The following is a 27,722-nucleotide window of genomic DNA, read 5'->3' as shown; positions in this document are numbered from 1 at the left end:
ACATCTGCAAATTGTAAATCGCTACGGTAAACTTGTGTTGTGATGTGTCTTTCACAAGCTTGAAATATGCAAGGAGGTTGCTGTTTCGATCAGGACACTAGTACTCCATAAACCCATTTCGATAATGTCAGGAATGCTTTGTTTTTGGGGGGGGTTGTTGTTTTTCCCTGATTGTACTGCGTCACGAAACAATGCGTCCCCGGTGGCGCTTTCGTTCAGTTCCGAAGCTGATTATTGGGTTTGATCGTCATCTCGTCATTGATCGTAGCGTAGTGGTGGTGGCTGTTTGCGCGCTTAATCCGCGTAAGATACAGGTGTGTGTATGCCGTACACCTGCGATATCGACAGACGGCCACGACGTCTGGCTGCGCCAAAGTGTGAGAAGAAGTCGAAGAAGGGATGCCTGGAGTACGCCGTAACGAACCCAACGACCACAACTCGCTTCAAATTCGCGCTTCGCTACCACCGTAATCATCTGGTGCGCGGGGCCTGGCTGCTGTGTATCGGTGTACCCGCAGTGTACCGGACAGATCACACAAACACCAACGCAAGACGGTGACACCCGGTTCGTCCGGTATTAAATGACACGCGATCGACCACGATCGGTTTAGTGCGGCGGATCAAGTTCAGCAAGCAGTAGCGCGCATCTCGAAAACGAGGCGATAGTTCGCAGTCAATTCGAAGCCCCAAAACCCAAAGCAGACAAAAATCATTCAACAACGTTGGGTGAACTTTGCAAAGTTGTGATATCAGTACACGGGAATTTCTGGAATTTTGGAGCACGGAAGAACACTAAGCTGCCTCAGACACGTTTAGTGTTCGCCAGCTTGTGCCAAACAGTACTTCGACAGCCACGCCGGTGCGTGTGAAATCTAACTTGCCGTGCAAAGTGAATTGTATTGCCTGAATCAGAGAAGAATCAAACTTCAGTAAACTGATCGAATCGAAGATCGTCTAGACGAAACGCAAGCAAAGAAGGGAGTGTCGAAAGTGGTAGTGCCGTGCCGTGTAAAGATGAGTGGTGGATTCTTCTTTGAGCACATCGTCGAGTTCCTGCTGCCGAAGCAGCAAACCCAGAAGGAAGCCGATGTGGCGAAGTTCCCAGCCCAGTCAGTGATGAGGAAATAGTTTGGAATTTTTGTTCACACATACTGTTTTTAGTTTTAATCGGAAACGTTACCGTTTTGGTGTGCAGTTCACGATATCCGCAAGTACATTTGAGTGTGACGTACGCTCCGTCCAGGAGAAAACAAAACGGGAGGTAAAGATGTTGAAAAAGTACGTGCTCAAACTGACCAACACGATCGGTACGGTCGACTATCTGAAGCGCCGTTCATCCACACCGACGGAAGTGATCCGCCAGCAACAGCAGCAGCAACAGCAACAGAACCAACAACAGCCAGAAAACCTTTCTACGTCGCAGAAAGGCTTCGGGAAGTTTTCGCGCAATGGCCGGAAATGTTTGCGGCGACGTTTCTCGAGCATCTCGTCCGCCGACAGTGGCATCCTGGAGGAGATCGATCAGGAGGACGAGCTGCAGGCACAGCTACAGCAGCGCCAGGAGCAGCACCTGCTACAGATGAAGGAGAAGCAACTGCTGCTGAAGGAGGAGCAAGAGGAGACTGACTCCGCGATAACGACACCCACATCGGAGGAAACGGAGCACGATCTTGCAAGCCGTTTTCCAACGACCCTCGATACGTCGCTGCTGGCAGTGCCGGTAGCACAGATCATCATCTCCACTGCGATAGCGGAACTCCGGACCGCACTGCTGTTCTATCCGTTAGTATGCACCTTGTTTGATTGATTTGGAAAAGCCTGCAGGAAACTCTAGGCGCGATTTATTCTTGGAGACGAAACCCCGGAGGTTACGCGTGCTACTTGCCGGAAACAATTAAATAACTGTGTGGATAAGAGTTGCTCACCGCACCGCACCTCGGTTGGTTAAAAGTGGTCCGAGAGCTCCGTGGTGGTGTTGGTGTGCAAAGGGTTAGATCTTAATTCCCCAGCGATCTTTGCCGCAGGTTCAGCCAGCCGCGAAAGTAACGATCGGCCACAATAGCTAAATTGGACAGGTTTTGTGTTGTTTTGTCGCAGTCTCCTTGTTTTGCTTTCGATGTCTCGATGTAGTGCGGACAGCGAATCATTTGCTATCCTCGACCCCGTTGTTCACTTCCACGAGGAGGAGGAGGGACATGGCGGTGCGGTGACGCTTGGGTTGTGGCCATCGACGCGCAGGTGTGGGGTAATGTTATTGTTGGATAAATATTACACTTTTATAGCATTGCCCCCGCGTGTCACATTTGCTGCGTAAAAGCTGTAGGTGTCAATTGGTGGACATGGAAGAGTTGCGCTGTTGGTTTTTTTTGTTGCTCCTTCGTTCCTTAAAAATATTATTTAACCTTTTTTTTGTAATGCGCAGAATAAATAGGCAGCAAGAGAGAAAGAGGAGATTTAGTTTGTTGTTTGTTGAATGGGATCATTCCGTGCAAATAGTTTCGGTGAGAGAATCGGGGGTGGGCTATGCTGGTGGCACAAGGGATATGTGTGTCCAATTTCGGTGAGGACGTCTTAAGCTAAATTGGTTCATTTGCTATGAACTGCGAGCTTAAAATATTCTCTCAACACCCACCTACACACAACTACTTTCAATTTCGGTTGAATAGACGACGCTTGCGGCGTAAAAAGCTCGAGCTGGAGGTCCAAACCATGCTGCTTTTAAGTTTCGATTTTTACACTCACCTGAATAAGCAATATTATCGTACGGTAATATGTGATCGGACACAGAGTTGTGTACACCGATCACGTGCAGATCGCATTTTATTGTTACGTCTTTTGACTAACATTGCAAAGCTCGCGAAGCATCGTAAAACGGTTCTGTGTGTTTTTTTATTGTACTTATCCCACTAAATGCGAAGTCTGTCGTTAAGGGATCTTGACCTTCTCGAGGGATCTCGACGATCGGTTGCATAACTACACAAAGATTGGTGGAGTTTGTACATAAAACTCGTGAGGTTTAGTATCCATAATTCTTCCCCTTAAACTTAATTTTGCAAATTCGCAATCGTGTAACTAACGGCCAATTGCTTGTTGCTTATTGTGGGCAACCTTGAACATACGGTGACATCTATTAACATTCCTCGGACGGCCCGTTGATCCTATGTGTCACAGGTATGACATTTCGTTTCGTGACCTTCAGCGCACGAACGGAGAGCGAAGGAGCGAGACGCATCTGTCTCCCCATCCACAGAGTTCAAAATATCACGCGAGCATTAGTTATCCCTCGGGATATCTGTCAACTTTTCTGCAAACCCTTTAAGCCCCCTTTATGTCGGCTTGTGGAGAATTACCTAGCTGAACAATATTTCCATAAACGTGAACGTGACGCCAATCTGTGCCTATCATATACTCCCAATACGACCACCCCCCCGAGGAGAGGTAAGGCGGACCTGTCAATCGACTGTGAGGGAACGGATAGGGAATTTATGCCGGGTGAGCACCGGCGGCCCCTTACGGTGCTTGGAAATAGGATGTTCGCATATCGTGACGGTGCGGTTATTTTACTATTTTGCATATTGCATCTCGTTTGCACTAGATGCTGCATTAAATGCCACCTCTAGTGTCAAGATGGTTCCAGCTTATTTTTATCTTCCCTCGTTTTCTCGAAACTCCCCGAAATGCGTTACCGCATTCGGTATAATTGCTTGGAACTAGCTAATGACATCAGTCGAGTTGTTTGGGATTGTAAAACAATTTGAATATCCGTTTGAACGTTTATTAAGCATTATACAACCATACGCTGATGAACAAATATCTTCTGCGACGGCATAGATCGGTCCAGAACGGCCAGGATGGAATAGAGGCAAGCGTGGCTCGGTGGAATATGTGAAAAGGGTTTTGCGTATAGTGCTGCTGTTGTGAACTAATAGAACCTGTTTATGTGAGGAGCTGTGTTCTGTGCGAGCAAACGAAGCGCTAGCGCTCAATAATGGCTTCTGGCCTAAAGATGCCATTGATCATCGTGAGCATTTTAGTGCCCAAACTCGTGTTGTTAATATAATTTTCTTAATTGTATTCATCTTCTCAAGAATCTGTCCCACGCTATGTAGATCACGGGCGTGGAAAAATGGCACATTTTTGAACAAACAGAGGCTCCGCTGCACGATCGTATTAATACGGCTGCTTAAACAATGAATATTCAATGGTGCGCTATTTGAATTGAATGCTAGTTTGTTTGATAGGATAATATTTTCTTACTTCCATTGCAAAAACAGTGGAAGAATTTCAGACATATGCAAGACAATATGAACACAGGGATGTGTACTGCTTTAAATTCGGCCGTGATGGTGCCGGTTTTTTACACAACACATCCAATATCAAGTCTCGTCAAGAATGGTTGAGAATGAATTACAAAACAAAGAACTTTTTTTTGCTTAAAATGAAATTCTTACACAATTGATGACTATATGAGTCGCTCAATACGATCGCGATCAAGATCACATTTATTGGTAATGAGGTCGTGTAAAGTAATGTTAATATAACGTTTTATTTCCTTTTAAATACACAAATACGCTTCCTTTGTTCGTGAGACAATATCCCATCTACGGGAGGTCTGGAAAGACACACGTCGATGAAAGATCGTGATGATCTCATGATCACATCTCACATGCATTTGGAAGCGGAACGTCTCTATATCGACTTTACTATTGGATGTGTCAACAGAATGTCGCCGTGCGGAATTGTTTACCTACTCAAACACGCACACGCAAACAGGCTACCGCAAACGCCGGGAGACGGGGTGCTCGATCTTTATGGACTCGGCAAAACATTTGCGTTTATTCTTAATTACTAAATCGCGAAGGCTCTTCGCTCCCTCGCGATCGTGCGTGTTCGCGATGTGAATTCGTTTCGTTTCGGTGTAACACGAAGTTGCCAAAATTGTCAACTGCATATTAGCATTCAGACATCAGATATCATATGAAAATGTAATCACTCTTAGTATTCTGGGCAAATGTATTAAAGTAACGCTCCATTATCAACATACAGAGCATGTTGGAGACATGTTTTCCCCCCAGACTGGAAGCTCAACACAGCTGTATCAAAAATGTAACATATCCACACTGACGAGCTTGGTTGATGGATTGAGCAATGCATCAACCAACCACCACAACACCGTATCATCTACGGATATACAGGCGTGTGCGAGTGTTCATGAGTCTCTTTGACCCTCTGTGCCCATTGAGCGAGAAACCCAAGAAGTATACAAACCGGTAAATTACGCAAACCGTCGAACCCTTTTGATAGCGTCCCTTTCTACTGCGTGTACTGCCTCTCCGCCACAATGTTGATGATCACCTCCTCCAGTGTTTTGTATCGCGGCCTCCTCCCTTGTGCACGAAGCGGCGGGGCTTGGATGAAGTTCTGTCTGTAATGCAGTGCACAAAACACAGCTTTTGGGGGTTTTCGTTTTCAACGGGTCCTCCTAGGGGTTGATTGCATACAGCGCCAGGCGACACTAGTGCGTTTAGCAACTGTTGTAACACATATGCTGGTGGTGTTCGATGCGCGCCATCGCCGCATGAAACTATGTCAAATTATGAAAGATAAATATTCATCAGAGTGTGTACAAATATTTAAAAAAAGCACACTATTTCCGTTGGAATAGTTACGGGAAAACGGGTGTTCACCCCATTACGATGTTAAACTGCGTGGTAGTATTTAAGGATGAACGCATGATTGTCTCATTCAAAAACCCACTTGACGGCAGCGTTTCTTCGTGATGTCTGCATTTCAATTAGCAAAAAAAAAGTGGAAATGTACGTCAGCTTTTCTCGTCGTGGAGTCGCATTGTCCATGTATGGACATTTTTCTAAGAATCATTGGCAACATTTATTTGCACGAAAGCTTAGCTGATTCATCCTTTGGCGGCGGTTTCAGACTGCCGAACAAATTCCTCATGAGTCACTTGCCGGTGTTGTGCCTTGCAGCAATTTTTATACACCGTTTGTGTTGCGTTACTTCTTTATATGGTTATTGCTTTTAAGAAATGCAAATTTGTGACGAATCATACCCCTCTCGCCCTCGAACGCCGCTCGGTCGGGTCATCCGTCGGGTGTGAAAACCATTTACACTACACAACACGATGCTGCTGTTGATTATTTCCTTTCAAATCAGATTCCCTCTGCCCATTGCAACACACTGTTACGTGTTTTTTTTTTGCCCGGGGAACTACTACGCTTTGTCTAGATCCGGTGATAGCACTTCCGGCACGTTTTGTTCACTGCTCTGTGAATAGCAAAGCGCTACAAAAGTCCAATGGCAAAAGCACACCAACCAAAGCTTCCCCGAGAGCTTTTGTCACGCAACATCAGCATCGAGTTGCGCGTGGTGCTAATAAATCCATTCGCGGATGAATCAAAACTTGATAGCCCTCTTCTCGCGGGCTCTTTTGTGTTTGTTTGCGGGAAATGTTCCCCCTCGCCGTCGTTCGGATACGATGACTGCATTTTTCCGTGCGTGCGTTCTCAGAACAACCCATACGCGTGACACGGTCACGATGCAACATAGTCGTGCGACACAGCCACTCCACGTGCAACAACTTGTCCGTGCGACATAACAAATCGAGCACACGCCACCCGTGCGTTCTCGCGGAACGGACGTCAGAAAGCTTCTGAGTCTTTAGCTGTGCACAACAAACTCTCAGTGTCAGGTTTGAAGATTACTCCGGACTGCACGAGTTATTCTGCACTTCTGTGCATCAGAACCCCGGGATTGGATCCGTGTGTTGTGTGTTGTGAATGGTGAAAATTTTGTACCAAAGTGTCTAGAACCGAATACACTCATCGAATCTTCCGACGTTACGGAACACACTTGAACTTGAACTTCTAAAAAAGTTAGATCGTTAGTGTGCTGCGGTCCCGTGCCGTTACGTGGGCAGTGAATTTGTTTACGGATTTATCGATTAGCAGTTCCACTGGGTAAGAGTTCGCGTTGGTGGTCCCCTGTTTTGGGTTCGATTCGACATACGAAGAAGCAAAGAATAAACAAGCAGTGGAAATATATCAGACACAGTTGCGACGCTGCTTATCATTAGTTTAGACGAGCTCTGTATAAATGGGATCCAAATTGCGCTGATAATTTTATTTTCTTGTCCAATTGTGTGAAGTTAATCCTAATAAAACCGTCTCTTTTCCTTCGTTTCCAATTTCAGATGGTTCCACGGCAATCTGTCCGCTAAGGAGGCGGAAAAGCTTATCCTAGAACGCGGCAAGAATGGTTCGTTTCTAGTGCGTGAATCTCAAAGCAAGCTCAGTGATTTCGTGCTTTCGGTCCGGGCGGACGACAAGGTGACGCACGTCATGATTCGATGGCATGTAAGTAATACCGCGGTGTGCAATAGATAAGGAATTCGCTTTTTACCCTCCCCATTCCAGCCCAGTGTCTCAGGTGCGATAAGAGTAAGCTCGTTTGAGAGTTTTCCCACTTCACCTTCTTAAATACACCTTTGGTTTAGCTAGATAAGTCCACTCTGGACGTTAGTCATTTAAAGCACCGTAAATACATATGTGTACGTGTGTGCGTGCGTGTGTGTGTGTGCAGAGCAAAGCATGACGACTCTTATGTTAATGCTCGCTTCCTTCTCAACGTGTCGCGACACAGCGGAATGACCTTGGCACTAGCACAGTATGCCGTCGACCAGTGACGCATAAAACGTTGCGGTTTTGGAGGGGCAGCAGGACAGCAGGGGGTGGGCAGGCGAACAGCAGCGCCCAGACGACGGACGGCTGTAGCCCTTCTGCCATCTGCCGAACATGGCACGGCGACGAAGGTCTTGTGCCGTGTTTGTAGCGATTTAAACCGGCAACAAACCCGAACGACTGTTGCCGCTTTAAGTTGTCCGCTGTTTACTTTTTTTATGTATACCTCTCTGGCGTTGGCCAACAACAATAATTCCAAGGGAAGTTGTCGCTTTATTTTGCTGTGGTAATTGAACTGTAGTGGAGTTGCTAATTATTAGCATAAGATATTAGACGTAGAACGAAGTTAGAAGAAATTATGTAACAGCTCTAAAAAAATAAATTAATAGATGGAAAGATGAAATGGAAAATATTCAACAGTGCAACAACTTGCGAGAAAAAAAGTAAACCACACGAAAAGCTTGCGACATGAATTGATGAGGGCCAAATGGGAAAATTATGCTAAACGCAATTCCGCCAACCTTGCCCCAACTGGATCAAGGTGACAATGGTAGAACGAAGAGCAATTACGCCCTAGAATAATGAATGGAACAGCATAAACGTTTTGGGCAGGAACGTGTATAGAGGAGGGACTAGCATTATAGATTTTTTCGAGTTTCGGTTTTGCGTAAGCTTATGTTTATTTGGCCGCCTAATGCAACCTAATACTAATGCAATAATAGCAAGGAAAATGGCATGTAAAACATGGCATAATTGGATGTTGTTTGTAGGGTTTCCGTTGTTTTTTTTTTGGGGATTATTCGATCGACTATGTGTCTGGTTATTGAGAGTTCATTAACTTGTAACTAGAGTATTTTGAGTCTCATTCGGTATCGTGAATCTCTAGAATACTATTTGATAAAAGTGTATTAAGATTAAAAATTCATGAAGATGAAAGTGAATATTGTCATGAACTTCAAAATATTCAATTATTTTCACATCTTCGGCTGCTCCCAATAGATCGTGTTCCAGAAGGTCTTCAGCTCTTCAGCAAAAGAAATAAATGATCTCCTATACGATCATTATGTTACGGACTCTTTTAGTTCTTGTGAATATGCCTGAAAACTTCCAAGGAATTATTTTGTGATTTTTGAATCATTGGTGATCAATTAATTTGGTGATATTCATGAATCTTTTGAATGGCATGATACTATGGAGATTCATTTACCTATCAAACTGACTCAGGACTCGGATGACTCATCTGAAAAGATTCATTTAGTAGAATAATCCATACAGACACATAAGAAGAGAAGGAATCGAGTCAACGTTGTGGGTAATATTCCGATAAATAAATATTGAACCGAGCGTCTATATTAAGCCTCAGAAAGTGATCATAAAGCTATAGGACGGTTAGCAACATACGACGGACGTGACAATCGACGGACGAACGCAAAAGGCACACACACACACGCTACAGGTAGCGTACGCCCTTTTGGTGGCGTTCGACGACAACCTTCGAATTAGTCATAATTAAATCGTTTATCGGCAGTTTTGCGCAAGTGTCCGTGTCGCTGCACTTGTCAGTGGAAGACACCGGTCAGGGCTGGTGCGTACTTTCCCATTTGACCGGAACTTCGCCGTTGTGTCGTTCGTTGTTGGTAGACGTTAGACAGAAACTCTTCCGCTTATGGTACGTCGAATGTATTCGCCCGATGACGCCAGTTGTCGGATGTGTACAACGGCGTATTGGAGAATGACAAATAAGGTGAATCGGTTACCACTAGGGGAAGATGACCCTCTCTTCTTCACGTACGGCACCGCACCCGGCACGAGACGACACTGGAATTCATTGAGCGATTTTTTCGCTTCGATCCCACCCGTTCCTTCATTCCTCCACCCGAGCTCCATATTAAGCGTTCCCGCAATTTATGTATCTATTTTCTTTGCAGGAAAAAATGTACGACGTTGGCGGTGGACAAAAGTTTGCTACCTTGTGCGACCTGATCGAACACTACAAGCGCAACCCGATGGTGGAAACGTGCGGTACCGTCGTCCATCTGCGGCAACCGTTCAATGCGACGCGCATCACGGCGGCCGGCATCAACGATCGGGTCGAGCAGTTGCAGCGCGAAAACGGTGGCCAATCGTACGGCAAGGGCGGATTCTGGGAGGAGTTTGAATCTCTGCAGCAGCAGGAATGTCGGCACACGTTTTCGCGCCGCGAAGGCCAACGGAACGAGAACCGCGCCAAGAATAGATATAAGAACATTTTACCATGTAAGTATAGGCCAGCGAAGCAATTATTTGGAGAACTACATCATTGTTTGTGTTGAACAGACAAATCAATCGACTTCCAAATATTATTATGTTGCGAAGGATGTTGATGATTAAGATCCTCGTTTTTCCGTCAACATGCCGTGAGCGCAACGCTTCTCACGGTCATGTGATGTTTGCGCGTTCGGCTGTGGCCGCCGTAATTAAAATCAAACAAGTTTCCAGAGCGCACTTTTGCCCACAGTTCTAGATGCGGTAAACACACACACACTTAGCGCGAGACCCACGCAGCAAACCTCCGCAGAATTATACTCTCTGCCTCGTGACGTTCTGCCGTGAGCGGCGGCACGCTGGGAGATCTATAAAAAAGGCATCTTTTCAAAAGTCGACGCCAAGATACTTGGGCCGCCCTCGTCACACACAAAACACGCGCTGCTGCTAAAGCGGTACAAGCGGGCATGCCCATATACGACGGGCGACCGACTACAGGAAGGATCGAATGCGCGTATGCACGGGTTGTTATTTACATACAGATAAAATGCCAATATTTCAATCTATCGCCCGGTCACAATCGGGCAAATAGCATCACATTTTTTGCACCGGGAAACGGTACTCCACCGTCACATCGGGCTGCCTTCGCCACCATACTTGCGTTGGTTGCGAGAATGCTAATGATCGCAATTGAATCAACACCACGAATTAATCGAACTCTGTGAGAGAGTGGTGTTTGTTTGTTTTTTTGTTTTGTCGGTAGTATGTTGGATCGATCGTGTGAACAAACTTTCCGAAGCGCATGCAGCATAATGGGCTCGGTGTGAGCTTGCTCGTGAATCAGGAAGCGATCGATAATCGTTGGCGGTTCTGTCCGGTTGTTGCACTAATAGCAAACAATTCATTCAGCAAACTTTTCAGCCAACCAATAACGGAATGTGCGAGCTGTGAAATATGCAATAATGTCGCCGACAGCTCTCGCTGTCTCGCTGTGTCCTCCATCGTCATCAGCCGTTATATTATGGCTTATTTTTCATATCTCTGCTGGTCGAATCGATAGCCGCATTAACCTCAAGGAAGGTCACGGGTATGGTCAAGGTTATGGGTTGGCATCCATACAGATAAACTGTAAGGTGGTAGCACTCTTTTGCTCTCTTCGGTTGGTTCCACGCGACGACCGTTACACAGCACCCCCATCCTCGCCCTCGATTGTGCATGCCCGATCGATTATTGTGCATCATGATGATGATTAGGGTAAATTGGTTGAAAGCCCTTTTGTTGGCCCGTAGAAATATGTCGCCAGCAACGTGCGCATTCATGAAGCGACGGAATACACATTAAACCTGGTGGCGAGAAAGAGCCTGGAAGTGGCAAATGTGGACGATTTGGTCGAAAAGCATCACTACTCCCGCTTACGGAGCGAGAATCCGCTGCCGGAGTGTCGTGTGTCGCAAATTTGTGCAAATGACAGGGAAATGACAGCAGGGGAAAAAACAACAACAAAGAAGAAAAAAAGGCCACGCGGGTGACAACGTTACGTAAATGTCGGTCAACCGAGCCGAGAGACCCGTGGGGCTGTTTCATGTGCGACGGAAAGCGCGTTTGTTTCTTCCCTCACTCGCCTTCAGGTGCGATAATTAGATTGCCAATCAAGCTTCATCATCATCACAATGGGACGGAATGGTTAAAGAACACGGTCTATATGTAGATATGATCCGTTGCTAGACAACCGACCGAGTATAAGCGGAGATGCAAATGCGGCTTTTAAAATTGCACACAAACGGGTAAATGGTTGTGTAAATTGGATGATTTCAACAGAGACGATTGTAGATTTTTTGTTAAAAGTTCTAGAGATGTACGCTAAAATGTTTCAGTGTTCGGAACTCCATGTCATGTGCGTAACACACGGAGCGCAACATTATTTGATTGAATGCAATTTAGACGCAATTGAAAGCCCTCGAAGTTGTAGTCATTAACAGAAATGAGTGTGCGTCCACTGTGGGAGAGGTTAAGGCACTATTTACAGTAAACTTCCTACTTTTTTTAACAAGTCTTTTGCACGAGATCGTGTAATGGGAGGCAAACGATCGATTACACTTTAAACGATCGTGATGTTATCGCGCAACTCCGATATCTCCGATGTCTGATCAGTGTAAACGGGAACGTACGACCAACCCGCAAGAAAAAGCTCTCAGAATTTGTAAATTGTTTGCAAAAAAAACCCAACTAGTTCTCACTTTTTTATCTCAACCAACAGAAAACATGACGTGAGTGATCTTTCTATTTGCCTTTGAACGATTTTAATGGGAACTACCAGACAGACAGACGAATGATTAACAGAGACACACGTTCTGTGCGCGCTCGCGTAGAATCGTTGCACCTTGAACGGGATAGTGAAACCTGTTTCTTTAGCGACATTGCGCATATATCTTGCAGCTACGCTGACAATTTCCGGCGTGTAGACGAAGCGTCGAAGCAGCAGAGTCCCGGTCGATTAATGATGCATGGATGATTTTTTTTGTGCCCGCACCTCATCGTAATTCTTGCATTGGCGTATTATTCATCCTTGTGCTTAGCGAATATTGTCGTAGGAGGAGTCGATTCTACGGAGCTTTAAACTTCCGGTGACACTAACTTTTTGGTCGGACTTCTTTCGGCAATCCCAACACACAGTAAGGTAAAGAATTCTTTGTTTGTGTCTTCCCATGCGCGTCCAACAGTTGATCATACCCGGGTGAAGCTGAAAGACGTGGACAGTTCGCTACCGGGTGCCGACTACATTAATGCCAACTACATCCGTCAACCGACCGAGGCGGAGCAGTGTGATATGAGCTCGTCGTCGGAAAATTTGGCCCAACCGAACGGTTGCACCGGGAGCTCGCAACCGAACGCCACCAACAACAACGGCACCAACGGTAGCAACATCTCGTCGGCGTACAGTGCCGGGTCGGGTCAGCCGACAAAAAATTGTTCCAGCTGTCAGCTGCTCAACAAACCCTGCTCCCAGTGCTCCCTAAAGGCCAACAGCGAGGTACTGGTGGAGCCACCCCTTCTCGCACCGGAGCGACGTTACTAATTTATCTTCCCGTTCCTCCATATAACCGTAGATGAAACACAAACGCAACGAATCGATCACATCCCGAATGCAGTTGCAGCAACAATCACCCCACAAGCGGGACGAGAAGGACATGTTCAAGACGTACATCGCGACGCAAGGATGCCTCACCAACACGATACAGGACTTCTGGAACATGATCTGGCAGGAGAATACGCGCGTCATCGTCATGACAACCAAAGAGATGGAACGGGGCAAGAAGAAATGCGAAAAGTACTGGCCCGATCCGCAACAAAGCAAAGAATGGGGGTACGCGCGGGTGCGGTGCCTGAGCGAGACGAGTACAGCCGACTATACGCTTCGCGAGTTCCTGCTGTCGTGGCGTGGGCAGGAGGATCGCAAAATCTACCAGTACCACTTCCAGGTATGGCCCGACCATGGCGTTCCGGGTGATCCAGGTTGTGTGTTGAACTTCCTGCAGGACGTGAACACGCGCCAGGCCCAGCTGCAGCTGGAGGGATTGACACCTGTAAGTGTTTCCTTCCGATACGGGTGTTGCGAACGATAACTAACGATTCTTCGATGTGTCGCTTTGTAGGGTCCAATTTGTGTACATTGCTCGGCTGGCATCGGGCGAACTGGAACGTTTATAGTGATCGATATGATTTTGGATCAAATTCTGCGTCAAGGTAAGAATCTTTGGAAGTGCTAAGATCGCAACAACGATCCTAATCGAATCTTCTGCTTGTTTTAGGTCACGAATGTGAAATTGACATCCAGCGGACGATCCAGATGGTGCGCTCGCAACGGTCCGGCATGGTGCAGACGGAAGCTCAATACAAGTTCGTCTACTTTGCCGTCCAGCACTATATACAGACGCTGCTGCAGCGGAAGCAGGCCGAAAAGCAGAGCCTGCAAGTGGGCCGCGAGTATACCAACATAAAGTACGTCGACGAAATCTATGTCTAAGTAACTTAAGCGCCTTCCAAACTAATTTAGGTTACACCCACATCCCGTATCACGTTCGATGCCGTGTGTATACTACTACTACTACTACTACTACTACCACTACTACTAGCGTTTTTTGCAATAGCCAACATTTACAAGATCCCTGTTATTTACGTTTTCCTTTCGTTTCCTGAACGGTCTGCAAGACGGCCCGTGTTACAAAATCGCCCCTTATGACACGGTTCTATGCGTATCTTCTACCGTGCTGAATATTGTTGATGCATTCTCATAGACTTTAATAGAATAGTGCAGTAGTAGAGGTGACAGCGTGTGGACGGGCGGGCAGGAAGGGAATAGAGAAAGAAAATGGCAGGGTACGGTCACATCGGAACGCGGAATTAGTTGTAAATATCGTACATTGTTTCGCTGCGCAAAGTCCGTGTCAGTTTGCGTTGTTGGCTTGTACATCGTTGTGATATTACTTCTACTCTATAATAATTTAAATGCTTTTCTTCGTCGCAGTACATTAGTGTTGTTTGCGGATTGACTTAAAAAAAAAAGTTTGGCAAATCAAATTGCAGCTGCAACCAGTTAGTCAGATGTGTAAGCTGTGTGTAACCATGAGCTTGAGAAATATTTTCCCATTTTTGGAAAGACAGACGCGGAGATAAGGTACGCATTGCGTAAACATACAAAGCGCCGGATGAATTTTATGGCAAACAATGCAAATATAAGCATTCACTGAGCGAGAAGTGAATGTGCCGGATGTGCAATAGATGAGGTACATGTGCAATAAATGTCATCTGTAGTTGTGATGTTGCTCCAAGAGTTCCACGTTTGTGAGAGGGTTTAAAGTACGCCTATTTTATGATAAAGTATGCCTGCTAGCTTATGATTTTGTTACAGCATTTAATTTTTGGGGTCAATCTCGTGCAGCTTTAAGCAGTTGCATCCGAAAGGTCAATGGATATTCGAAACATTAAGGAATATAGATAAATGACATTAAACATCCCGCTGTATTGCAATGATAGACAAGAGAATAGTGGGCATTAGATTTTAACTCATTTCGGTTGTGTGAGAGGGTAGAAGAAAGGCTAAATATTTATTCGCAGCATATGCCACGAAAGAAAGATACATTCAGCATACACCATCACAAGAAATGATACGAAAATTGAACATTTCAAGCGCTAAGATAGTATTTCGTGTTCGTACACATAAGTTAGTTCTTGTTGCATCTCTAATCGGTTGGATTTGATCATAAAAAAAACATATTCACTGCCGTATTCCTATCCATACATTCGATCCGCTTCCGTGTGACGGGTTTATGAGCTGATGAGTTTTTAACCGTATTCTATGCATTGTATTTCACACTCTGATCTTACCGCGTACGAGCAGATATGCATGCGACTCGAATGATCTGCAGCGTTCCCAACTGCCCCCATCGCTGTCAACACTAAGCTTAAACACAAGACAAGACTTGCAGAACAATCGTATGCAGCACAACCACACTATTAGGTACCATTTGCGCTACGAATCCGTTTCGTGTGTTGTGTTACTATTCTTCTAAAGGCATTTAGTTTAATTCATTCTATTGATTACTTTCGTTCAGTGCTTGATCGTGATATGTGTATAGTATACTTCGATTTCTATAAGTTTTAATCTTATATTTAAGTTGCTACTTGTGTACCGTACATGTTTAGCTGTGCATCCGAGCTTTTAGCATTATTATGAATTATTATGAATGTTTGTAGTGTTTACCTCCTTTACTGCGCCCATCGCGCATCGTCGAACATTTGTTGACTAATGTTTCTTCAATTTCTTTCCAGATCTACGTCTGACTCACAGTTACCATTGCCACGAACTGTGAATGATTTAAACAACTCATTATCAGGTAAGTGACCCAATCGGTCTCCTTCGGACGCGCTGATTGCTAACAATTTGTTTTTTTTTTTTGTATTTCAGTATATGAGAACATTCGTGTACCACCGCCAACACCACCGAGAAAATCATGACAAATGGATTTTTAAACCCTTTTTAAGGCAAATGCTGTGAAAACAACCACCACTCCCTCTCCCCCTCGACCCCTGGTCTTTATACATCATGGACATGTTTTCCATAAATCTATTCTAACCTCCCCCTATTCCCCCTTGTGTGTGACACCATTAGGACGTTCTTCGTTGATGTGAAGCTTAAAGACACGTTCGAAGTGTGGGTGTGTTTTTTTTCTTTTCCGTTGCAATGCAAACAGTACAGTTTAAGGGCGTTTTCCACGCACTTTGGCGCAGTTTTGTATAGTTTTGTTTTAGAAGTGTGCTGTATATGATTATGTTTATGTATATGCTACTGCAAAGGTACAATGTGATGTGTTTATTCTGTTATCTGACTATATGTTACGGCGTTAAGCAAAGGCGATGGTAGAGAGAGGGATCGTACACATTCAATTCCTGTAGGCACACCATCGTAGCGAGTAAAATGCGCCTAGTGGTTGCAAAATGCAGTAAAAACTAATTGGAACCTTTAAAGCTACTAATAACACACGCAAAATTCGATGATAATAGATAGGACCGGTTGATTAATGGTTGTCGATTCAGTTTTTAGGATATATTGTTGCATTTCTGTATCGTTGTACATCGTTGGATCTAGAACCGTGTTACGCATATGAAGCGAAGGATAATGCGCACACATAATCTGGTCTCGCTGATTGAGCGCGTGTGCGCGCGCCGATACACAGTTGTTTAGCGTAAGTGTGCTTCAGCTTTGATTGTGAATCTTAGCGCGAGAAACGAATGCAAATATTCGTGGTTTTCTTGTGTTTTTTTTTTTCACATGAATTGATTAGATATTTGTTTCCTCAAGTCCTTTTGCACAGTGCTCTGTGTGTACAATGGATAAAAGGACATCCACTTTACGCGTTACGTGCCGCGTAACGTTACGGTGGGCGTGATATGCAAACGCACCGCGGCATGTGCGTAAATGTGTAACGCTTTTTGAAGATAAAAATGCCTATTCTTCAGCGAAACATGGTATACTAAATACTGAAACTAAAACAAATACAGATAAACTGCGTAGCGTTGATAAGACGTACTATATATACATATGTAAAAGGATAAGGAATAGAATAGAACAGAACAAATTACACTTGAATAGTCGATTTCGAATTTTGACTATGGAAATATGCAAATCAAATCATCAGTAACAGACAAAATAGACTTCTATTTTTATAAACTGACAAAATCTTATAGAGAGAAAACAAACAAACAAACATACATACAAAACAGAGAACACTATTTGTTGCGTAAACACTATTCAAATGGAGATTATGATAGAAAACCGGAATACAGGAAATCCGACAGTGGGAGATACAGTGGTTAGCATGGGGTTTGAAAGAGAGTGGAAAACAATATATGTGTAATATCATCGCCAAAGGAGGAGGTACAATTGCGGATACACGCTATAGATTTGTTGTAGATTGCGAGATGCCTAGTGAAGGAAATTCAGGACCAGAAATCACAAAAAAAGACATGATCGAAGCGAGTGGAACGCATGTCCTAATGACACGTACACATTACTGTACACGCACACACAATGCAGACAAGAGAGTTTGTTGCATCCAGAAACAAATGCACGTAATACGTTTTATTTTTAAACATCAGTACATCTATTATGCGTCTGTACATTTATTGTTGTTAGCATCACATTGACAAGAGGGGAACGTGTAGCGACGTTGTTTGCTTCCCAACTTGCCGAACAATTGTTCTATGTAATCTGGCTATCTCTCTGTGTAGGTTCCCGAAAAAGGCTTCCATGTTATACGTTGTAAGCGTTTCGACGCAACCATATGATCGGTCTCCCATCACCACATAGTTGTAAGTCGTTACACACGTTAAATGGCGGCAACAGGGACAATTTGTGTAAAAGGCTAACACACTCAACTAGGATAACGTTGCTTTAAGCGTGTGTTGTACAGATCTTTCTGCACTAATCTGCTGTAATCATTCTAATTTTAATTATCGTTTGTATTGGTTTCTTTGCAACCTTTAAACTTTTTTTTTGTTGCTTATACAGCAAGCATTGTTGGGAATTTGGCCGATGATGGCTGTTGTTACACGGAGCAACCTCTACTCTATTTTGTTCTTTTATGCTTAACACACCTTTGTTATACATAGCTTGTTAAATAGTCAGTTTTACAACAATCGCAGTGGTAAACTCATTTTATCGGATTTGAAACTTTATAAAAGTTAGACGTTATCATTATCCTCGAAAAAAGTGTAAGGGCGGACAGACAAAAACTAAAGCTGAATGTGATGTAGCGTTAAACGACGACGAACAGAGACATTTGCCGAAAGTCTTATATAAAGGGGAAAGCGAATTGGAGGTTATGTTTCGTTTTCGCGCATTGTTTCTTTTTTTTTCTATCCATCCAATCCTTCTTCCCTTTTTTAAGAAACACGGATACAAAATCAAACACTGTACCGTCTCTGTACTAATGAAACGCACGATGAAGAAGGAAGGACGAGAGTGAACAAAAGATAAATAAAAAAAACACACTTCCAAGTAAACCACTCTACATCCAAATACGATAAAAGAAATTGACAAAAACGTAGTAAGAAATAAATGGATTCGTGCGCGTGGTAAATTATGTTCGCTCAGCGCAGGCCAATTAATTGAATGAAACCAATCTGAGAACTAGACATACAAATAGGCACACAGTTACACAATAAACAATAATAAACGTTATTGTATGGAATATAACATGAGATTCCGTGTAGTTGGACGAGATATGCATGCGTGTATGTATTTATTCGAAATTATAATCATACCTTGCTTGTTCATTTGTATTACGCCAATCGCTCGAGACATCGACAGATTCCTGGCAAATGTTACTAAACGAGTAGTCAAGTGCTGGTGAATGGAAACCCTTCAAGGCTCTTGCTTTCACCAAGGATCTGCCTCAAGCAGATGAGCGCTTCAATTTGGCCAATCCGGAGTTGGAAGCTCCGGGTTCCGTCTTCTATAAGTCAATCCAAATCCGTACACGATACATTGATGAGCGAAATAAAGGATGCTTTCAGTTTCATCCATCTTGCAAAAGAAACGATATACGATCCATCCATCGTATGCAAAAGAAGGGGATGGGCAAATTTATTCCACGCTGCAGGTGTTACCTCTTGAAAAACATGCTCTCCTGGTATCGGAAATCTGAATACAGCAATATTCAACAATAGACAGGAGAGTCCGTCCCCTTGCCTCAGTCCCCTGTGAGATTCGAACGAATCTGACAACAGATTCGATACTCTCACCTTGCACTGCAACCTATCCACGGTGGCCTCTAACAGCCGGATCCCATCTTCTCAGGAAATTGGTTCCACTGCATGATGGTCCATAGCTCCTTCCGATCTATGGTATCGTATGCTGCCTTGAAGTGGGATCTGGCGCTCTCGGCAATTCTGAAGGATCTGCCGGAGAGTGAAAATTTCGTCGGTGGAAGATTTGCCTTCAACAAACCCAGCTTGGTAACTGCCGACGAGATTCGTAGCCAGAGGTCCAAGTCTGAAGAACAGGACCTGAGACAGAATTTTATAGGCGTTGTTGAGGACCGTGATGGCACGAGAATTCGAGCATTCCAGCCTGTCGCCCGGTTTGTAGACTGGGTGAATGAAACGTCGTCACGTCCGGTAGTTCTTCCTGCTCCCAGATTCTCACGATCAGTAGGTACATTTCGACGGCCAACCTCTCCGGTCCCATTTTGGAGAGCACGGCTGCCAGCCCATCGCTGCCAGCAGACTTTTTGGTCTTATGCTGCTTGATGGCGCTGACAGTCTCATCCAGAGATGGCTCTCGCTCGTCTGTCAGGAGATTTCCTTCCGCATTCGATCGTTCGATTAAATTCGACAGCAATTGACCGTGAACGGTTTAGAGGACTCCTGCCTCAGGCCAACAACATGAAGCGGTTGTAGCGCTGAATAATTATTATTGTACCAATCGATTGCCAACAGTACAAACAAATTTAAATGTTTACATTATACCACTTCCGTCACGGTTACAGATTTGACAGTTGTGGAACGCTGCACGTTGGCAGCACTGTGCGATGTTATGCGAAAACGTCAAATGCCAAGCTTGCCACTATAGCTTTTCCGGTTTGGCCCTTTCTTTCCCGATCAACACATCAAGATGGGTAAGTCGCCGCCTGTCCATATCCATGAAATTACCGCTCAGAAATGAACGAAAATGCATCGGAAAAGTGTGTGACTGAGCGTGTAATGGCTCGCAGCAGAGCCTACCACATGAAGTGAGTGAAAAGTGGGGAAACGAGATGGTTTGTGCAGTGTTTTTCTCCGTTTCAAAAGTCCACGTTTTCCGATGTATTTGTGTTATGGCTGTAACATCGCCGCAGCCGTCTGGAGCACCCCGTGGTGGATGATGGGTGTATCGTGTCTGCCGGGTGGGAAATGTGGATTAATAGTTCCCCGTGCTTGGCTGTTTGTCGTTTGCAGGTATTAGCCGCGATAGCTATCATAAGAGGCGAGCCACCGGTGGCAAGAAGGCCGCCATCCGCAAGAAGAGGAAGTATGAGTTAGGACGCCCGGCCGCCAACACCAAGGTAAGTTCAGCAAATTAACATCCCGCGACCCTCTGCAAGCGATTAAACGTGCTTTGACTGTTGTCTTTTTCAGATTGGTGCAAACCGTGTCCATCTCGTGCGAACCCGCGGTGGTAACAGGAAGTTCCGCGCGCTCCGTCTGGATTCGGGCAACTTTGCCTGGGGCTCGGAGGGTATGGCTCGCAAGGCACGTATCATCGATGTCGTGTACAACGCATCGAACAACGAGCTGATCCGTACCAAGACGCTGGTGAAGAACGCGATCATCGTTATCGATGCCGCACCGTTCCGTCAGTGGTACGAAAGCCACTACCTGCTGCCGTTGGGCAAGAAGCGTGAGCTGAAGGCCGGCGAGGAGGATGTGCTGAGCAAGAAGCGCAGCAAGAGCAACACGCGGAAATACGTGAAGCGCCAGAAGGACGCCAAGATCGACCCCGCGGTGGAGGAACAGTTCAACGCTGGTCGTCTGCTCGGTATGTAGAGAAGACGTGAACGAGGAGATAGTGGCTGGTGTGTTGAATTCGGCGTGTGGTGTCGGAAGATTCTTGCATGATGATAACCAAGATGAGACTCACGTCTGCGCTTCGGTGCAGATTTTGCCAGTTGGTGTGCTCGTTTTGAGCTGCCTGTGCTGGACACAGTGGGAAATGATCCACCATCGTCATAGTTACACTGACAAAGATCTTCCGCACGTACCTGCGCCGAAATGCACCTGTTCGAATGATCGTTTAAAACAATTCTACCTTACTAATGATTTGTGTTTTCTCCTTTGCAGCCTGTATCGCTTCCCGCCCCGGACAAGTTGGCCGTGCCGATGGTTACATCTTGGAAGGCAGGGAACTTGAATTCTACCTTAAGAAGATCAAGAACAAGAAATCCAAGTAAGCAGCGCGTCGATGGCTCTGTGGTGGGTTGTGTGGTCAGTGTTCCGTGTGTTGTATCGGAGGAATTGGGAGAAGGAAACGTTGGTGTGATGCCGTGATGGTTTTCCGGATTGCAGAAAGGAAATCGATCGATCGGCAGTGCTGCTACGATCCGTTCCTCATCGTAGTTTTTTAGCACTACAAATGCCAACTGCAGAAGAGCAGCAAGACAAAAGAACGATGGAAAGAGTGCGCCGAAAGGAGGAATAAAACAACATAAAACCACAATTGCTCAAAGTGTAGGTTTGTTTTATTTGTAGACATGTCTAGAATCGCACTGCAACATTGGATTATCTAAAGGAAGAAATACAATAAGATCGTTGATTCATCATGACGACCTGAGAAAATGTTCTGGTTGGACGTACAAATTATCAGTTGCCAAATGATCCTGTATTGCTTATATGTATCCTGAATTAGTAAGTATTAGATTTTATTCATTTCGTCAGCATTTATTATATTAAATCTAATGCCGTTTCATGAAACAGAAAGGCAGTGAAAGATTTTGTGTCCATAAATTAAATTTTCGCTCGGAACAATAATTTGGTTTCTTAATGTCAAAAGCATGACCGCGGGCTGACTCACTGTTGTGATTGTTTGCGCGTGTACTTTGTGGCTATCGCGCAAGAACCAAAACATAAACCAAAATTATCTGCCTGCATGCTGGAAGTTGTCAACGGCGCGGTGCAAAAAAGCACACACGCATTAGATCAATAGAAATCGCTACAACGAGAGTGCTCCAGCAAAAAATCAGTGACTCCGTCGTTGAATACACATTTCCTGTGGATAACACTATCTACCTCACAGCAACGAAGCGCGCAGCATCCGGGAGGACATGTGTAGACGGCACGGTGTTAAATCGTAGTGCGGTAGGGTAATTAAGTAATTGCGGCAGGATGGCGCCTGACCTACATCTTCCACCAGCGGCAGAAGCTCTACGGATGGTTTGCTATTATTGATTGTTCCGTGCAACGTTGGCCGGTGACTAAATCGGTGGAAAATAATGATACCATGGATGCGTGAAAAGTTCGCCGAACGACGTGCCCGCTGGCAACAGTCCCGCAGCAACAAACAACCGCGGGGTCTCGGCGATGGAACATCTAGCTGCAGTTCGGTCTCTTCCGGAACGGGTCCGGAACCGTCGTCCGGTACATCGACGCCCGGTACAAATGTATCGCCCGTACATCAGCCAGCAGTATCACGTCACCACAAGCATCGCCATGGGCAACGTGCAGCAACGAAAGGGCATCATCAATCGCAGCAACCGTTACCGTCTACCAGCGGATCATGGCGCTCGAGGTAAGTTGTGGATGCAGGTGAATAAGTGCCGATGGATAAGATATTCAGATGGTGGTTCGGGTCTCGTAAAAATAATAAAAGCGCCAGGTAAGTTGTTGTGAGTTTGATTGGCTTTTGCTTCTGGATAGCCACAACCACCGTACACCGTTCGTATCGTTCGTTCGTAGACGATAGGTCAGTGAAGATGTTTAAATATTCATCAAGCCCCGAATGTCGTTATGTGCTAGGGATAGGACGATAAATTGGGATATTCATGTAGAGGGAACGGCGCGCTCCAAAAGCAACTCTGTGTTCCATTTCGAAAATCGATTGAAATCCGAGATAGTGTGCTGATGTTTCTTCTTCCACCGATTACTTATCAACTGCTTTTCTTTCCGTTTTTGCTTTTAGATCATCCAAAAAAGAGACCCACGATGATGGCCCGTCTGCCCACTGCTCCACACAGTCGGTTTTGCTGCGCATTATCAGTCCACGAGGTGGCATGGTTGATGTGGAGGTGCTTCGTACGCTAACGGGGAGACAGCTTAAAATGTACGCCCTGGAAAAATTTGCCAGCAATGCCTTTACGATGCCACACTTTTCGTCCGATTTGGATGAGCTGGCGGATCGGTACCGTATGATAAGGTCACACAATAGGCACATTTTCCGCGATGACGATTTGCTTAGTGATGTTAATGATGAAGGTAAGCATCGTATGAAATGCATCTGCCAGAATGGAGGATGATAAATTAAAAAATATGTTTGATTACAGAGGAGTTTCTACTTGTGGCCAAGCGTATCGATGCCACGCCAGCCGAAGAAAGTCTTAAAGGACCCTCGCCGGCGGAGATACTAGCCGCCACTCGTCACATTCCACTGTCCCGCATAAATCAGGCATCAGTTAACTTTAATCTAGGCATGCTGCAATCAGACGTAAGTTGTTTATTTACCCCAAATCAACGTCACCCTAGATACGGTTGTGTTGCTAGTACGGATGGGCAAAATCATTATTATTTTGGTGTCAGTTGTCAAAACCAGTGTCGTATCCGGAGCCGACCCTAGCGGATTCCGTTGCAAGTTCCTAAGTCGTTTTCGAAATCGATTACGGAATCAATTCTGGATACGAATCCAGAGTCGATTTGGGAGTCGATCCCGGATGCGATTACGAAGACGAGTTCAGAAACGATTTGGATGTCGAATAATGAATCGATTCCAGTATCGATTACGCTGTGTTAAATAGTATTGATTGGTTCGTATTCCTGCCACAGCTACAACAAGATCTCCGACGCATTATGATATCACTCTCGAGGGCGTCCGCTTACGTGCACGGCACGGGACCATGTGCTGACAAACTGATCGCACTGTTTCAACAACGACTCATCAACCGAAAGCGTCACCAAATTAGCTCAGTCGAGACGCTGCTTGAAATGGGATTTTCGTTGGATAAAATTAATCAAGCCTTACAAATTACGAAGTACGTACGAAGTATGAACACAGTATCTTCCACCGAATTGATACCTATTTCTCAATTCACTCTGCAGGAACGTATTCCCGGCGGCACTGGATTGGCTAATACAGAACGATAGTACGTCGAGATTTTTTAACTGTGATAAGACCGCTTCGATTGCGTCCACTTCCGCCATGACGAATCAAATTCCGGCGGATGCAAATGCTGCGGCTAACGAATCGACGATCGACACGGACTATCCCCCAACATCAATCGCCGTTGTTGCGCTACATCGTGGACGGAAGAAATCAAACATCGACAGTGATAGTCGGTCAGCTTCAACGCCATCATCTGTTGGAAACTCAATCGATGAGGAAGAGTGCGAAGACGGAGAACATGTGGATTCTTTTACAGTTGCGTTTCACAGCCCTTTGTGTTTCGTGGTTCTGTGCTGCTGTGCGCTAATTAACATATATTATATTTTGTAGATAAAACGTGAAAATATTGCTGCCCTGCTGGAAATTGTACGGCTTTACTCGGAGAAAACAGTCGTACCGATGCCGGAATTGGTTTCCTCCATTGCGGAAATGGGCTTCGAGGAGGAAAACGTTCGTGAAGCATTGATAGCAACACACAACAATCAAGCGGCGGCCGTAAGTGAATTTTCGTGATGTAAAAGGATCTTTTCACCTTTCATGTGTTCCCCCCTTACGCAGTGTGAATGGTTGCTGGGAAATCGGGCCAAAAGTGTGCAAGGGTTAAATGATGGCTTGCCGGCAGAATCGCCGATCCTGCGTGTTTTGATGGGTTCACCACAAGTACAAATTAGCCTAGGAAACCCGAAGATGTTTATTGGTAAGCAATGAAAGGATGCGTTTTGTTCCCGTGTACTGATTGAATTTTCATTCTTAGCACTGATCTCAATGTTGGACAACTCCTCAACGATGACTATGTGGCTTAGCGACAACGACACGTCATCTGTGCTGGGACACATTCTGCGCACGTACCACGAGGAGAAACACATTGTTGCCATCAATCAGTTTAACAATGCACAAGGAAATTCCAGCAGCAGCCAGCAGCAACAGCAGTAATGCGACCCTCGTCTGACGGACCCCTGAGCTGGTTAACAAAACCTGCAACAATGGTCAATATATACCACTAGTCTTTCGTACAAAATATGCAACAGCCACAGCAACATGGGGACTATGACAACGAGGACGACATATGAGATGTATTTTCTAGCTTTCCCTGTTGCGGGCAATCGTGGAGGTCAATGAAAAACATTAAAAGCGTTTTTTGGAATATTTGTAAAAAGACAACAACAAATGCCAGCCTTGAGAATTTATGCGTTTGTGCTTTGTGCTTCTTCGCCACCTGGTGTGACAACGATCGAATTGTAAGGTGTAGTGCATAGTTACGTGTTGCATTTCACAGCAAGTAGTTTACCGTTGTTGGCCTCATGTTTCGATTGCTATAGTATTAAAATGGAGAAGAGAAAAAACAAACGATAAATGCCATCCTACAACACTAGTCATGCGTTACACGCTTTTCTAAGTCAAGTTATCTGTTTTTTGTAGCAAAGCACAGGCTTTAAGATAGTTGTAACTTTGTAGCACTTGTGGACAACAGCGCGACAGATTATAAGCACCCATTCCGATTGTACGAAGAATAGATAAGCAAACGAAAGCGTGGTGAAGAAAACGCCAAAGATGCTGACACTATATGAGCAAAATCGAGATATTTTATAAGTGGTCAACGAAGATTTGTGATTTAAAATGGTATATACTTCTTGTGAGCAAACCATTCACGAAACGAAACGAACGTACATAATAGCAACCTTGCGAAGGGTTCAAATGGAGATAAAGAGAACAAGCACAATTCCAACGAAGGACAAAAGAAACATAAAATATATGATCTTAGGCTATAGTGAAACGAATGTCAATCAGATTACTCCTTGTGTTTGGTGTACTTTGTCTCAATTGCTATCACAACACTTCCTCCAGGGTTAATCGCTGCGACTTAGGACCAGCGGTGGATCAAACGGTAGGCGGAGTAGGCGATCGCCTAGGGCCTCGCCGTGTTGGGGGCCAACACGGCTACAAATCTGCAGATACACATTTTCGCAGATGCAGTATCCCTAAAAGAAAACCAACTGGTGATCGTCAAACAAGGCAACATGCATCCTACCTAGTGGGCAATGGGGCGTATTATTTCGGTTCATCCTGGCAAGGACGGAACAGTTCGCGTAGTGACACTGCGCACAGCATCCGGTAAACACGTCGTACCGGTTGGCAATGTTACCCAATTCAAATGAGCTCAGCAATTTGGATAAGAAGATTGGCACTGGCACTGAATAGCATGCAGCAATAAACCATTTTTACGTTTATTTACTTTCAGTGATAACAAGGCAAGGCACATACCCATATATATCCATAAATTCAATTTCTTTGGTGGCCGGAATGTGAGAATTAAGGTTTATAAAAGAAAATTCCTTTCACATTCCTAACAAACGCATTAGAGTGAAGGGGGAAAAGGCAAAACGGATCCTGCATCTCTTTCGTATTTTGCGCCGATCCGTCCGTCGAAAACGCTCAGAAACGGTGAAATTTTTGGTTTCTGACACCAAGAGAGCATGATCAATGAAGAGCTAGTTCAAAATATCCGTACCGCGTGGTAGCATTTCATATGCTGTACCCTTCCCTCTAGTGATCATAGCGCTTGATCCGTCGACTGATCTTTCTTCTCTTTCCGTTCGTCCAAATGTTCTAGCACCCTTATATGACTCGATCCAAGTTTATTTTTATGGAAATAACAATAAGGAGTATTGAAATCATTTATTTCTGTATGGAATCCTCCTAAACTCCCAGAAACTCCATGACGACATGAGATATAATTATTGCGAAATAATTGAACAATAAACAATACATAATGTCTTCGGAAATAGTGGGACTGCACATTTCCTACTGCTAATAATTAAAAATCTTAACTGCTGTACAATTTTGAGACGCACTGTAGGCACTGGATGGATGAAATGAGACGCAGGATTCTCCTCTCAGTACCTGAGCTATTTACTCTATCGCTCGCTCTCCCTGGTTTGATAGTATGTGTAACTAATAGCCAATAGGAGAAGATCTCTCATTCTGATACCATCAAAGCGAATGATAACGTGAGTATGCGATATCAATATGTTATGTACAAACATGGCGGATCCTGGTGCGGATCAGATTGATGTTATCTCCTTTCGTGGATGCTCTCTTGGTGTCAGAAATCACAAAACCGGTCGCTTTTGGCGTGTCCGATCGCGCATGCGCGGAGACTTCGACGAAAGGAAAAGCGCTTCAAAATAATATGCAATGGCGACTGCGATGATCGTGGGCTCCTTTAGCTTTTGTGAGGTGGACATTAAACACTAACGGTGATTAATTCTTTCCATTTTGCTCTCTGTATATGTGATATGTGATATTAACATCTATTGTACTGCTCTTCATCCGTATCGTCGTGTGCTGAGCGGTGTCCACGTCCTTCGGGCACC

At 44.8% G+C, this 27,722-nt stretch overlaps 3 protein-coding genes across 3 annotated transcripts; all 3 read left to right on the top strand.

Moving 5' to 3' along the window:
* The first annotated feature begins 627 nt into the window (after positions 1 to 627).
* LOC128309661 (tyrosine-protein phosphatase corkscrew-like) lies at positions 628 to 18,688 on the top strand. The gene is made up of 9 exons (XM_053046101.1): positions 628 to 1,782; positions 7,211 to 7,373; positions 9,626 to 9,953; positions 12,662 to 12,972; positions 13,049 to 13,525; positions 13,595 to 13,685; positions 13,751 to 13,940; positions 15,771 to 15,835; positions 15,907 to 18,688. The coding sequence occupies exons 1-9, from the start codon at positions 1,268 to 1,270 to the stop codon at positions 15,954 to 15,956; spliced, it is 2,190 nt and encodes a 729-aa protein (XP_052902061.1). The 5' UTR covers positions 628 to 1,267; the 3' UTR covers positions 15,957 to 18,688.
* Positions 18,689 to 20,070: 1,382 nt separating this feature from the next.
* On the top strand, positions 20,071 to 21,815 carry LOC128309678 (40S ribosomal protein S8). The gene is made up of 4 exons (XM_053046120.1): positions 20,071 to 20,119; positions 20,439 to 20,545; positions 20,619 to 21,018; positions 21,321 to 21,815. The coding sequence occupies exons 1-4, from the start codon at positions 20,116 to 20,118 to the stop codon at positions 21,428 to 21,430; spliced, it is 621 nt and encodes a 206-aa protein (XP_052902080.1). The 5' UTR covers positions 20,071 to 20,115; the 3' UTR covers positions 21,431 to 21,815.
* A 320-nt stretch (positions 21,816 to 22,135) lies between these two features.
* Positions 22,136 to 26,106, top strand: LOC128309665 (ubiquitin-associated domain-containing protein 1). The gene is made up of 8 exons (XM_053046104.1): positions 22,136 to 22,764; positions 23,155 to 23,447; positions 23,516 to 23,676; positions 24,012 to 24,217; positions 24,285 to 24,603; positions 24,679 to 24,843; positions 24,907 to 25,045; positions 25,103 to 26,106. The coding sequence occupies exons 1-8, from the start codon at positions 22,469 to 22,471 to the stop codon at positions 25,279 to 25,281; spliced, it is 1,758 nt and encodes a 585-aa protein (XP_052902064.1). The 5' UTR covers positions 22,136 to 22,468; the 3' UTR covers positions 25,282 to 26,106.
* Positions 26,107 to 27,722: the final 1,616 nt, after the last annotated feature.

The sequence above is a fragment of the Anopheles moucheti genome, chromosome 2, assembly GCF_943734755.1.
Source record: "Anopheles moucheti chromosome 2, idAnoMoucSN_F20_07, whole genome shotgun sequence".
NCBI lineage: Eukaryota > Metazoa > Arthropoda > Insecta > Diptera > Culicidae > Anopheles > Anopheles moucheti.
The sequence above is the reverse complement of the archived record's forward strand: the minus strand, read 5'-3'. Positions and strand labels throughout refer to the sequence as shown.

Excerpts from the sequence above, each read along its gene's own strand:
- LOC128309665 (XM_053046104.1), top strand. The coding sequence starts at position 22,469 with ATGATACCATGGATGCGTGAAAAGTTCGCCGAACGACGTGCCCGCTGG. Across the intron at positions 22,765-23,154 it reads AGCGGATCATGGCGCTCGAG|ATCATCCAAAAAAGAGACCC; the intron begins GTAAGTTGTGGA and ends TTTTGCTTTTAG. Across the intron at positions 24,218-24,284 it reads CAAGCCTTACAAATTACGAA|GAACGTATTCCCGGCGGCAC; the intron begins GTACGTACGAAG and ends TTCACTCTGCAG.
- LOC128309678 (XM_053046120.1), top strand. Across the intron at positions 20,546-20,618 it reads GCCCGGCCGCCAACACCAAG|ATTGGTGCAAACCGTGTCCA; the intron begins GTAAGTTCAGCA and ends TGTCTTTTTCAG. Across the intron at positions 21,019-21,320 it reads CAACGCTGGTCGTCTGCTCG|CCTGTATCGCTTCCCGCCCC; the intron begins GTATGTAGAGAA and ends TCTCCTTTGCAG.
- LOC128309661 (XM_053046101.1), top strand. The coding sequence starts at position 1,268 with ATGTTGAAAAAGTACGTGCTCAAACTGACCAACACGATCGGTACGGTC. Across the intron at positions 7,374-9,625 it reads ACGTCATGATTCGATGGCAT|GAAAAAATGTACGACGTTGG; the intron begins GTAAGTAATACC and ends TTTTCTTTGCAG. Across the intron at positions 13,686-13,750 it reads GGATCAAATTCTGCGTCAAG|GTCACGAATGTGAAATTGAC; the intron begins GTAAGAATCTTT and ends TGCTTGTTTTAG.